We start from the raw sequence: 15,000 nt of genomic DNA on the forward strand, positions 1-15,000 counted from the left end.
ATATATATATATATATATATATATATATATATATGTATGTATGTATGTATGTATAGTGTGTGTAGGTGTGTACCACAACCAATATTTCCGACGAAAGACATACCACAAGCCAAACCCATATTTTTTCCCCACAACGCGTAAATGAAAAAAAAAAAAAAAAACCGCACAAATCAAACTTTTTGTGCAGATAGGAATCTTCCCTGGTGGGGGGAGGAGGTGAGAAGGGGGGTTCTGTGGGCGGGTGGGGGGGTTGGGGGAGGGAGGATAGGAAGGGCATATCCTTCGAAGCCTAAGAGGAAGGACCCACGATCGAGAGAATGATTGATTGAGCAAAATCTTTACGACGCCGCTACATCTGGGTCACGGACCCTGGAATGCAAAGTCTATGAGGAGAGAGAGAGAGAGAGCTGGTCGTCAAGGGGTACTTGAGAGAGAGAGAGAGAGAGAGAGAGAGAGATGACCAATACTGCTTGATCTCCTTCAAAGAGCAAAACGTGCTTTAAGACCCTCTTTCAACTCGGCTCTAAAAGCGACGCAACAGACTTAACGACAAAGTATCAGGTCTAGGGGTCAAAGAGACCCAAAAGGATGCGATGTCCTGTCTAGGCGCTGTCATGGCAGAACCGTATTGGTCATTTTGACAGAATGGGACCCCGCCTCTGCCTCTGACCGCCTGTATGACGAGAAACCCCTAAAATACAATCTCATTTTGCTGAAATGTGATTAAAATGTCCGTTGGGTATCGCTTCTGATAGATACTGATGAGGATGGACGATTTATTGTCATAAGAACTAAGACTGATGAGGGAAATATTGGTAGAGGAAGAGGACCGTGGGTTTTGACGTTGAATCAATAATGGAGAAGTTTTTTTTCTTTTTTGAGAAGTCTGGCAGACAAAGGGCAACACGGGCATTCATAAACCTAGGAAATAAGTTATCATAGAATTAACACTGATGAAATGAATAGGGTGTGGAACGTAGCAGTTTACAGAATGATTATATTATATGTTGACGGGAAGTGTTAAAATTATGGAAATCTGATAATGATTGGATTTTGTTTACAACAGGTCTAAGGAAAGGTGTGTTTTGTCTCCATGTAAGTACGTGCATACACGTCTAACTGATTCACGAACATATGGAACGTGATGAGTATATAGATAAAGACCAAATGCCACGGAGGAAAGAGAAACAACGTCATCTGCAAGGCCTTTCGACTACTTGTCCTTTACTTAGCAGACTGAAGAAATATAAAAAAAACTATGTTTATATATTATATATACACACGAAAAAATTATTACCTTTACAGGGCAAGCAATGCCAATCGGCCAATAAATATTTTGAATTGGTTAGCAACACAATTCGTAATAGTCATGCTATAGCCAGACGCTCTTCTATAAAGTGAAGAGAGAGAGAGAGAGAGAGAGAGAGAGAGAGAGAGAGAGATCATAAGATGGTAAGGTTCATTAAACCATACAAAAGGATAAGGCTTTTCTATCTTATCGTAATCTATATACTCCTCACGGATCACGACTTCCTCTTTATCTCTCTTACCCCAGATCCAGGCCTCCCTCCCTCCCTTACCTCCCCGCCCCCCAAACCGTCATCCTCCTCCTATGAATGATATTAATCGATAAATTATATTCCCGACCTTCGTCGTGATAGGTCGATAAGGATGCAGTTAAGAGAGAGAGAGAGAGAGAGAGAGAGAGAGAGAGAGAGATAATCGCCTTTTGTAATTAGTCATCAATAGTGTGTGTGCGTGTGTGTGTGTTTGAGAGAGAGAGAGAGAGAGAGAGGAGAGAGAGAGAGAGAGAGAGAGAGGAGAATGAATCACCCTGCGCAACAGATCCTAAGTATTTATGAGAATCTTATTCTTTTTCGCAATTTCGCCCATTTTTCATATAGAAAAACTAAGACAGCAAATCATTATCTGCATTAGTCACGAATACTCCACAGATCCACACACACACACAGAGAGAGAGAGAGAGAGAGAGAGAGAGAGAGAGAGAGAGAGAGAGAGAGAGAGAGAGAGTTAATCATTTTTAGCAGTTAGCCATCCTTGTTTTTTTTTAGTAGAAACTGTCGAAAAGAAAATTCCCCTCATAATTAATTAATGAATATACTTATTAGTAATAAATTCTTAAACGTTGTGAAAGAAAATTAATAATCTTGTACCTTCCATAACATTCACAATAGAATATGAAGAAACTAATTGTATCCCATTTCTAGATGTCTTAGTTATCCGAAATATTACTAATTTTTGCTTTAAAGTTCTACAGGAAACCTACTAATTTTTGCTTTAAAGTATAGTACACGAAACGAAAAAAATATTTTTCATATATTAATTTTTATTCAAACCATGCTCAACAAATTAAGATCTCAACATTTACTAGTATGTATTTTAGACCACTTAAGAGTTTGTAGCCTTGAATTCTTGACCGATGAGTTTACAATTATTGACAAAATAGGAGATTCACTATATTATCCTTCATATTTTTTGGAATTGTGTAAGAATAAGGGAAAGAGGATATATTACAATGCAACCAGAGTTAACACAGAATTAAGCATATTCTCTGTCCACCTTTTCACCCGAATTTCACATCTGCAATACAATTTCTAAAAACTATTGATATCAATTTAGTATTTAAATATAATACTACTTTAAGAGATATGTTAATTAAGAATAGTCCGTCCAATTCTAACAATATTGTATACAGCATCCCTTGTAAAGATTGTAATAAGTTCTATGTTGGCCAGACATAAAAAAAGAGGAGATAATTTCAAAACAAATATGCTCTTTCAGGAGGCCTAACAAACAATGGCATTTCAGATCCGTGGACATTAACTGGGATAAGTCAGCTATAATCTAGAAACTGTATTCACCGAAGCCACGGCCACCAGGAACTTTAACCTCTGGCCTGGATTATCTCTTGATCCCCTTTCACTGTCCTTTCTGTTTGGAAAACATGCTTCCCGAATCAAGAAACTGTAACCCCGCCAACAACTACCTAATTTTGTATATAAAGCTCTGTAAACTATACTTTTGCTCAGTGTGAACTTGAAAATTTAGAATATACTACGAAAGTACTTGGATTTGATGATATTCTCAAGCACGTGGACTTTCGTGCTACATTGAATATACATACATACATACATACATACATACATACATACATACATCATCATACATACTACTACATATACATCTATACATACATAACTATTATATATATATATATAGTATCTATATATATATATATATATTGTGTATATATATATGACCGGTGTTTCGAAATTGAGCCCCACCCCCTCCACAGAACAAATGGAAAGTTATGAAGTTCTCTGCTATAGCCTATTTCCAAATACATTATCTTAAGTTTCTATTAAGCTATTTTCCATTTTACATTTCTTGTAATTTCAGACTGAGTGACGGAGTTAGATACAGCCACGGCTAACGAATCGAAGGAAATCAGACGAACTGACCGAATCCGGGCTATAACCTTCAGAGGCTAGGAATGCTGGCACATCCTTCATTTCACGTTCCTGGATAGCTAAATACATCAAAAGAGATGAATCCTTTGTTAAAAGAAACGGGAACAAAAATCCATAAGACTGTCATCGCGATAAGAGTGAGAATCTTGTAAGGGCTGAAGTCCTTTCTCAGGAGTCAAAAGACATCATAGCTGAGGCAATGGTTAGACCAAAAAAGTCTTTACGTAAATTGGCGCTTGAACTAGAAACAAAAAGGGGAAAGAAGAGAAATTATAGTACTATATATCGTAAGTTGAAAAAATCTGGTATCAAGCCATTTCATGTTATAAGTAAACCCAACATCACTCAGCAACAGAGAGAAGACCGTGCATGGTTTTGTGGTTCATTTCTTAAAGACTGGGATGAAACTGACTTTCTCCATATTGCCGCATCGGATGAATTTGGGCTGCAAAGTTGGATGATATCAGCGATGACGTGCGCTATCGCCAAGTTGTGAAATTTCCTGAATGTTTGGGAATTTTTCTCAGTTTCACAGCCAAATGGTTAATGTGGATCATCAAAGAAAAAGGACAATCATGGAATGGCGAATACTTCAGAGAAACTGTGCTTACTGGTGGAGTATTTCCTTTCCTTAAAGATCCTGAAAATGTGTTATCTGTCGTTGAAGTCACATTTTTGCATGATAAGGCACCACGTTTCAAGGCTCTTCAGACACAGGAGTTGCTTCGAAACAGTGGTATCGATTTCTTCTCGTCAAGTGAATTTCCTGGTAGCTCCCCTGACCTTAATGTGTGTGAAAACATTGGTAGTATCTTAAAAGATCGTGCTGAAGCGCGCACAGTGAACTATGATGGTATACCAAGCCTCGACGACCTGCGAAGAGAGGTGACCGAAATGCTCAGGGAACTGGAGTTTGATTCTCAGCATTTTTGCGATTTGCTGAAATCATACCCCTCAAGAATGCAGGCTGTGGTACAGGCAGATGGAGGCCACACAAAATATTAAATACTCAGAGAGCAACTTGAATAAATACCTGTTCTGAATTACTTTTGTTTTTCTCCATATCAATTTTAGTTTATGCTGTAAAGGGGGGGGCCTCTAATTTCGAAACACCCTGTATATATATATATAGATTATAGATATATATATAATATATATAATATACTATAATATATATACACATACATACACACACACACACACACACACACACATATATAATAATATATATATATATATATATATATTTATATAATAAATATATATATATATACAGATAGATAAATAGATAGGATGGCAATTTATTTTCTCATTTATTTTACTCGAAAGGTTTTGGATACGTGCTAATTTTCTAAACAGCGATAATTATAGTTGTGTGACAACCTCCCACAGGAACTTCAGAAGTAAAGTCAAGCGAAGATGCAATATATTAATACCATAATACTACTCTCCTTGCTATTTAATACGTTTCTGTCTATTTATCAATATATCAATTGATTTTCCGTTTTTAATAAATGAGATCTTTTTGTATTTCCCTTTTACCTAAAAAAAAAAAAAAACCTCCTTTTTACTTCTTCCTAATGAACCTCATATTCCATGGAAGCTTGAATTCCAAGTCAGTGACTCCCGTCGGATTCTTTCTTACGAATAGGTTCCATAATAATAATAATAATAATAATAATAATAATAATAATAATAATAATAATAATAATAATAATAATACTCGCGCGTGTCGATGACATAAATATATGCATAACCATACAAGCGTTGTCGTTTGACCACAAATCATATATATATATATATATATATATATATTACATAATATATATAATTAATTAAGGCGAAAAAAAATCTTCTATTTCGGTCCTTTTAAAGAAGAGAGCTCAACTACTATTTCATGCTTCTCCTTATAAATAAGCCAAATCTTAATTCCTCCCTTTGGGGTCTCCAAAGTATCCTTTTGTCCTACGGGACCTTATTATCACATTGTAAACCATGGTGTAGATGTCCCCTCTTTCAGAAAACTGAGAGAGAGAGAGAGAGAGAGAGAGAGACCAGTTTTTATATAGATGAGCTTTGGAGAAACAAATGGCAAGTACTTAAATAGAGAGAGAGAGAGAGAGAGAGAGAGAGAGAGAGAGAGAGAGCCAAACTGGTTTTATATAAAATGAGCTTTGGAAAGAAACAAATGGCAAATACTTAAAGAGAGAGAGAGAGAGAGAGAGAGAGAGAGAGAGAGAGAGAGAGAGAGTAAAACAATCAATCGTACGTCCGTGAAATCTACTTGGAAAAAAGCAAAAAGAAAATAGATGGCAGCTTTATGAATCCCGGAATTTTTTTTTTTTTTTTTTTTTTTTTTTTTTTTTTTTTTTTTTTTTTTTTTTTACAATCAAACGCTGATACTACTCGCCTTCGAAAGCAAAAATGACGAACAATATGAAGAGTTAAACGTAAAAAATAATAAGGTGGAAAACTTCTGACACACACTCGGGGCCTACTACACCCCTGCTCTATGTTGGAGCCCTTCAGCCAAAGAAAAGAATGGGAACCCGGTCTAAAAATCAAGAATAACTGATCTTCGTGAATTAATTGTAATTCTTCGTATCCTTCTTGGGAAATAAAATGGGGGCAGAAGTCTGACCTTTCGAAAATACAAACATACATCTCTTGTGAAGTGTGTTTACACGTTTATTTCCCGAAGATATTATAAGGCTCAATGTAAAAAGGTTTCTCATTAATTTTTAAAGACAACCGACTGAAAGTTTTATAAAAACGATTCTGAAAATATCTTAAGGCAGAGACAACCATACACAAATACAAATACAGAATAAATATATAAAAAATGACATTGACATAACACTATCGACCAACAGAACTGAAACAGACAAGTGAAACAACATAACGATTATAAACACAAGAAAGACGAGTAAACACAACAAAACCGAGTAATGGCGCCAATCAGAAGGAGCGAACTGAAAAATACGTCTCTCCTCCTCCTCCTCCTCCTCCTCCCACCAAACTTAACCTGATGATGAATCCCGATGTGCTCATTCAATATTGACCTGAGGTAAACTCTTCCTGGGGGGAGCATTCATCTCGCCCTCTGTAAACAATGATCACTACTCATCACCGGAACTTTATCATTATTTATGAAGTCAACAGAGAAGCTCTATTTCCGTTTGCCGTAGAAATGAAATGTTTCTTTGTCTGGGACTAAACGTATCAAAAGGGTGATGCGGCCGAGTATAGTATAGGTGTGTATTTTCCTCTCTAGTTAAACACCGGAGGTTATATTCGGTATAAGGTTATGGTATACACAGGATGATGTTTTTAGTTGAATTATCTTTAAAACAGTGAATATAATTACGGATTTGTTTTCGATATGATGTTCATCAAATACATCTACAGATGGGGCAACTTTAAGTAATGAAAAACGTGCGTAGGCATATAAATAAATAATGAATATTATATATATATATATATATATCTATATATATATATATATTATATATATATGAGGGTGTGTGTGTATGTGTGTTTCTACATAGACACACACACACACACACACACATATCATATATATATATATATATATATATATATATATATATATATATATATGATGATGTGTGTGTGTATGTGTGTTTCTACATAGACACACACACACACACACACACACACACACATACTATATATATATATATAATATATATATATATTATATATACATAAAATTTCAATACTATCCGTTTTTAGGATGAAGTAGCCAATCCCATGCCTTCCCTGGCTACATCCCTTGGCATTTAAATATATTCCCTGGTTAAATTAACAGAATTACAATGGAATTTAACGGGATGTGTCAAAAGCTTTCCGTCTCACTCGGAAGATAACATTAAAAAGGTCGAATCATCATGAATTTGACGGAGTTAGAAAGCATGCCAGGTATGGCACTGTCATTCACAAAGCCATTAGAGGTATTCAATGATCCTTATCAAAAAAGGCTGATTCCTGCCTGGCTATGGACCACACGATATCTATTTATGTACTTAAATATACAAATCGTGTCCCTAATGGCAGGATCCTGTAATATATCGTCTGAGCCTAAGAGAAATTAGGAGGGACTGACGCGTCTTACATTACCGAGTATTTAAGATAAACTTACAGAACTAAATATTTCCACACAACATCTTGCAAACGGTTACTTACCTCTCTATCAGGAGGTTCTCCTGGAGGGAGGGAGTGAGGCTGAGTCAGGTCAAGCGAGGTCACCTGACTGAGCGATCTGTGTCGAGGGGGTCCTCCCATATCGTTAACCCCGACCCCCTGCAAATATAAATAAATAATTGTTATTTTTTTTCTTCATTCCTTTTTTTTTATTACGAATGGTAATTCTCCAAGGAAGGTAGGTCGATTGTCACACATGATGAAGAAAGCCATTCATTCTTTAATTCTTACACAAACCGACATCTTGGTTCGGCATCAAACGAGAGAGAGAGAGAGAGAGAGAGAGAGCGAGAGAGAGAGAGAGAGAGAGAAGATAGAGAAAGAGAGAGAGAGAGAGAGAGAGATATATATATATATATATATATATATATATATAGATATATATATAGAGAGAGAGAGAGAGAGAGAGAGAGAGAGAGAGTTAAATACTAGAATACGCGAGTATATCATGGAACATAAGCAAAATAGAAAACGGTCCTTCCAACTGAAGATCAAAGAAAATGGGTCTTTTCTTGAAACTGAACGTTTTCTTATTTAGGAGAGACAACTTAAATTATAAAATAAAATTGCGACTCTACTCTCATCGTGGACAAAACACTGAAACAAGGCCGATGAGATCTGAAGACATTTACGTCATTAACTGAAAGAATTTTAACATTTTCTCGTCGTCATTATTCTCCAAATAATTTCTTATAATCGACACTCCACTAAGATTCCAATGCATTAAAGATTAATTACCTTTGATATTTTTGCCTTTTCATTTCGATTTTTCTCTCAAGGCTTCCATTCTTGAATACCCACAGTTATTCAAAACCTTCTTTCCCTGTAACTGACGTGGTATTTGGTGGGATAGATTTAGACTGAATTTTCAATAAATCTCATAATCTCAACATTGTCATTTATTCATGCCAGTTCAAACCTGCGTTTACCTACTAATATGCAGTGTTTCTTGTACGATAACGAAACTGGGGAATAAAATAGCCTATTGTATGTGTGCGCAAATTTGTATGTTACAATATATATATATATATATATATATATATATATATATATATATATATATATAATTTCAAAATCACGAGTAACTAAACGACTAATAAATATTTCCATAGGCAGGAAAATATGATTTTTATATGTTATCTAGAGTACTGCCTTCCATACTCCACCAGCTAAGTGATAAAAAAAAAAAAAAAAAAAAACCCATTATCAAAATGGTGGGATAACCTTATACCACTCATCTAGCTCCAAGCACGTCAGCATCACAGAAAATTCTCGACAACTAAATTTATTAAAGGAAACCATATGATATTTTTTCAATGTTCAAATGACGTCCTGGAATCGAATTACTCCTTATGCTTACGATGAATTCCATAACTAGCCGTATTTTTGTAAGGGAGTTCCACGGAGTTAAGTTAAGTATATCTTAGTTTTACCAGACCACTGAGCTGATTAACAGCTCTCCTAGGGCTGGCCCGAAGGATTAGATATTTTAACGTGGCTAGGAACCAATTGGTTACCTAGCAACGGGACCTACAGTTTATTATGGGATCCGAACCACATTACATCGAGAAATGAATTTCTATCACCAGAAATAAATTTCTCTGATTCTACAGTGCTTAAACTTATTTTTTCTTGAGGGTATGGGATAGGAAAAGGGAACCGAGTTGCCTTTCTCCTTGGCCTACGTGTGGAAGAGGTCCTTATTTATAATTAAATCATAGAGTCTACTTGATTAAACGCCTTCTCATTCAGTACGTAATTCATTCTTTCACAGACCTACCTAGAAATGAATGAATGAATGAAAGACGGAAATGCGACAAAGCCTATGGGAGCAGCCCATACGATCGTCTCGTCCCCATAGTGATAAACATTCCAGTTTATATTGGGCTCATATTACTAATCATAAACCCATAACACAGAATTCACAACAGTTAAGTCTACGGAAGATTAATCATCCCGGTTGGGACGAATTATCCCTCGCTTTACCCATGACGAATGAAATATGATTTATGGTAAAAAGAAACAATGAGCTCGAAATGTCTGATGCTGTTCCAGGATGATTAATCGCCTAATGGAGCCGATTCGTAACCAGCCCTAAAATAATGACTATTTGGCGATGCACACCGGGAATGATGATGTGTGCTCATTTATAATCATGAATCGGCCCTCGACTATAAATTTGTCTATGTGCAAGATAATAAACACACACACCCACCCACACACACGTATATATATTATATATATATATATATATATATATATATATATATATATATATATCTTTATATTATATATATTATATATATATAATTCAATAAATAATATAATATATATAATAAAAGGAGCCCATAAGAACGCTAAAATATGGAAAGAAAGCACTATAAGCATTTCAGAGACTGCAGTCTCTGAAGAGAGAGACGGCAGTCTCTGAAATATATTACTTTCTTTCTATATTTTGGAGTTCTTATGGGCTCCTTTCATTAGGTGGAATTCTGTTTGTATGGTGTTTTGACGTTGCATGGAACCAGTGGTTATTCAACAACGGGACCAACGGCTTTACGTGACTTCCGAACCACGTCGAGAGTGAACTTCTATCACCAGAAATACACATCTCTCACTCCAATGGAATGGCCGAGAATCGAACCCGCGACCACCAGGTGGTGGAATTCTGTTGTAATAGAAGACTTTTATCACTCAAACACACGTATATATATATAATATATATATCTGACTCACATCAGGATCGAACCCAGGTTCTTCAACTGAAATGCAATGCTGCTGCCAACTAAGTAAGACCTGGGTTCGATCCGGATGTTAGTCGGAAATCTAAACTCTTGACATTAATATAATATAATATAATATATATATATATATATATATATATATATATATATATACTACATACATATATATATATTATATAATCAACACAGTCACATGGGGAACCGAAATAGATTTCCGACTCACATCCGGATCGAACCCAGGTCTAAGTAGGCAGCAGCGTTGCATTTCAGTTGAAGAACCTGGAATCGATACTGATGTGAGTCAGATATATATATATAATATATATATATATATATATATATATATATATATATATATACATATATATATATATATGTATATATATATATATACATACATATATATTATATAAATACGTGTGTGACTGGTAAAAATCTTCTATTACAACAGAATTCCACCTAATGAAAGGAACCCATAAGAACGCCAAAACATAGAAAGAAAGTAGTAATATATTTCAGAGACTGCCGTCTCTGAAATGCTTATATAGCACTTTCTTTCTATATTTGGCGTTTTTACGAGCTCCTTTATATGTATATATATATATATATATATATATATATATATATATATGTGTGTGTGTGTGTGTGTGTGTGTGTGTGTGTGTGTGTGTGTGCGCGCGCGCGCGTATTATCTTGCACATAGACAAATTTAAAGTCGAGTGCCGATTCATGATTATAAATGAACACACATCATCATTCCCGGTGTGCATCGCCAAATAGTCATTATTTCAGGGCTGGTTACGAATCGGCTCAATGAGGCGATTAATCATCCTGGAACAGCATCAGACATTTCGAGCTCATTGTTTCTTTTTACCATAAATCATATTTCATTCATCATGGGTAACGCGAGGGATAATTCATCCCAACCGGGATGATTAATCTTCCGTAGACTTAACTGTTGTGAATTCTGTGTGATATGGGTTTATGATTATTAATATATGCCACTGTTGTGAATTCTGTGTGTTATGGGTTTATGATTAGTAATATGAGCCCAATATAATCTGGGATGTTTATCACTATGGGGACGAGACGATCGAATGGGTTGCTCCCATAAGCTTTGTCGCATTTCTGTCTTTCATTCATTCATTCATTTCTAGGTAGGTCTGTGAAAGAATGAATTACGTACTGAATGAGAAGGCGTTTAATCAAGTAGACTATGATTTAATTATAAATAAGGACCTCTTCCACACGTAGGCCAAGGAGAAAGGCAACTCGGTTCCCTTTTCCTATCCCATACCCTCAAGAAAAAAAAAAGTTTAAGCACTCTGTAGAATCAGAGAAATTTATTTCTGGTGATAGAAATTCATTTCTCAATGTAATGTGGTTCGGATCCCACAATAAACTATAGGTCCTGTTGCTAGGTAACCAATTGGTTCCTAGCCATATGAAAATATCTAATCCTTCGGGCCAGCCCTAGGAGACCTGTTAATCAGCTCAGTGGTCTGGTAAAACTAAGATATACTTAACTCCGCGGAACTCTCTTACAAAAATACGGATAGTTATGGAATTCAACGTAAGCATATGTGTGTGTGTGTGTGTGTGTGTGTGTGTGTGTGTGTAATATGAGGTAGCACAGAGAAGCACATAACAAAGTCCCTACAATTTCATCCATCAATTACCGATTCCAAGACATGCCCAATACCCAAGGTACAGAAGCGTCTGAAGACTGGACTGATTTATATACTTGCACAGAATTCTCTTCAGCTTTGCGGAGATTCTGAATGGTGGAATAATGGAACTGGTTGACAATGTAACGAATGTTGGTATGATGAAACCAGGTAAATCTTGAAATAGTGAAGGAAAGTAGGTATCTGAATGATGATGGAGCCGGAACGAATTCTGGCGGAATGCAGAAGCTAAAGTCTATGAAAGAGTTGTTGACCTTATTCCTCTGTAAGGAAGTGAAGTACGTAGAAAATGAACATGAAGAAGCGACCGAGGGTTCACTAATTTTCGCCACCTTATGACACATTTGTCTTGCGAAACTGAGCACGGGTGAAAATATGATTTTTATAGGTTGAAAAAGCACTATTTGAAAGGGAGGAGAGGGTGGCAGTGAAAAGATGGATGCTGCACTATTATGTTAACCTAGTTTTGTTGTTGTTGTTTTTTTTATTTATCGAGTTTAAATCAGCCTTGTTTCCTTTAAGTTTCTTTTGCTTAAGCAGCCGTATGCTGGTTAGTTAATGTAAGGGTATTGTGTTGTTGAGCGCCTCCTCCTCCCTTGTTTATTTATGTGAAATATCGTTCTAAAGATTGTTTTGTAATTTATTTTTGAGCTACGGTGGACGGTTCGTAGGTGTACTGTGAACGTTGATGGTCTGCCTGCGTAAGTTCGGGCTTTTGGAACGCTCCTTGTCAGACCATCCCCTTGAGCAGCTTACGCTTTTGGATTATTGGAGGACGACCTTTTGGAAGTGATGTTAAAAACGGCGCTGTTGGATTCTTTTTTTCAAGAACGACCGTAGGTGCCTTACTCACCTGCGACTCTGGTACTGTTGGATCACGGCTCTTCTGATCTGTTGCTTACGGGGTTCCGCGGAAGCGTATACTATTTGCGACTTCTCCTATTACCCCTTATTCCCGTCGGAGGAGCCCACGAGAAATTGGTACCGTCGCTGTCAGTGTACTGCACGTACACTGACAGTTCTAATCCTTACGTCGGGGATGAATAACTGAAGTCGGCCGAACTAGGATTCCATAACGAGCACCATGCTGCCACCAAAGGGATGGACACGATCGCCAGGACAACAGGAGTATAAGGCTCCTCGAAGGAAATACAACAGCTATACTGTCTTACCTGGCGATTGCCTCCCTACGTTTCTCCTCACGAGCCAGCGCTCACACACATCCCCGAAGAATAGCAGTAGGACGAAGGCAGAAGTGGCAGGTGAATCCAAAATCAGTACCGGGACCCAGCGACGTTACCAATTTCCCGTGCTTTTCCAACCTTTTCCATCATCTCCTTGTGTGACCCCCCCACCCCCACCCCCCAAAAAATTATATATATATATATATATATATATATATATATATATAATATATATATTATTCTATCTCTGAAGCCACCCCATACCAAAGTAGTCTATATGCTGGTAAAACAAGGCTTGATCCGACCTTAAGCTTACTCCGGTCGCGTGCAAGATTTTCCCCTCGTGCTAAATTGTAAACATTATATGCCTAATTTAACGTAAATTAAAATCTGCTAAAATCTACGGTCAAATAGATCCGTGTTTCACCAACGAAAACGAAACTAAATACGCTATTTTCTATTAGAAATAATTATTGTTCTGTCCTGTTTAACATGCACATTTTACATTAACATTCTAATAAACAAATCATAAATATTCTATACTAAAATTCCTGTATATTTAACTCAACGCGAAACACCTTTTTCCAGACCTTTTTTCGGCTCTTCCACAGTGTGATGGTAATTGTTTCATAGCAAAGAAAGATAAAGGAAAGGAAAACGCATTTTCGAGAAGTTCGGCAGCAAGGAGACATTAGTGCATTGTGTTGGAGGTGCCTGTTCTCATGATGGTTCTAGAATCGGAAGGAGTGTTATGGAACTTGACTGGTGCCGACGTGTCATGAGAAGAGCCGCGATTTCTGATGCAATACCTCGTCTAGATTCTTCGGAGAAGTTCCTGTAATCTCGGGAGTCTGTGACGCTCGCCGTAGGCCCCACCCCCAGGATGCCGTATAAATACGACGGACGAAGTAAGAGATCGTCAGAGAGAGATCACCAGTTAGTCACAGAGAGATATCCTCAGTAAGAGCCACAGATCAGACTATTGGTGAGAGATCAGCAGCAGCAGAGATCATCCGAGAGAGATAAGAGAAAAAGGGACCGACGAAGGATCAGAGGAAAAGTTGCTCGAGGGTTGGTTGGATTCTGGTCTAGTCGTCTTCAGGAGTGGACGACCGAGTTATCTCGACGATGAACAGATTTCAGAGAAGAAAATGTCCTGCTAGAGGTTTTGGGGAGTTCCTGCCTTTCAAGTATCAAGAGTAGACATTATTTTCTGCATTACGGAGTCAAGGGGACGTCTGCAATCGCCATTCTCCTTTTGTGAAGCCATAGCTTCGAGTCGCAAAACTAACGAGCAAGTATTTGATTTACCTTACTGTTCCCCCAGTTCATGGAGTGTAAGATTCTATCTTTTTTATGTAAATAGGAGATACCATTCTGCATTTACCTTTGTTAGTAAGCTTGTAAATAAACCTTTGTTGTTTTAGTGTTTCTTTCTATATTTGTATCCCCAGTTTCAACTGTTGGTGTTGAAATATTTTTTTTTATTTATTTCATATCGAACCTGAAGCGAACCTCTCTCTTAGAGGCCGTAACACACAGACCTTTCCTAACCCCCTAACAACAACAACAACAACAACAACAACAAAGTAGGTTGTAGGGTTACTCATCAAGTAAGCGAAAACACACCTAAAAGCCTAGCATAGGTTCTGCAGAGAAATTCTACTGA

At 36.9% G+C, this 15,000-nt stretch overlaps 1 protein-coding gene across 1 annotated transcript in view; it reads right to left on the reverse strand.

Annotated features, from left to right (window-relative positions):
• Positions 1 to 15,000, reverse strand: part of LOC135203579 (cyclic nucleotide-gated cation channel subunit A-like) — a 198,866-nt gene that overhangs the window by 172,895 nt on the left and 10,971 nt on the right. Inside the window, 1 exon segment of the mRNA XM_064233339.1 lies at positions 7,698 to 7,814. Coding sequence (XP_064089409.1) covers positions 7,698 to 7,814 — 117 coding nt within the window.

This window comes from Macrobrachium nipponense, chromosome 36 (genome assembly GCF_015104395.2).
Source record: "Macrobrachium nipponense isolate FS-2020 chromosome 36, ASM1510439v2, whole genome shotgun sequence".
Lineage (NCBI taxonomy): Eukaryota > Metazoa > Arthropoda > Malacostraca > Decapoda > Palaemonidae > Macrobrachium > Macrobrachium nipponense.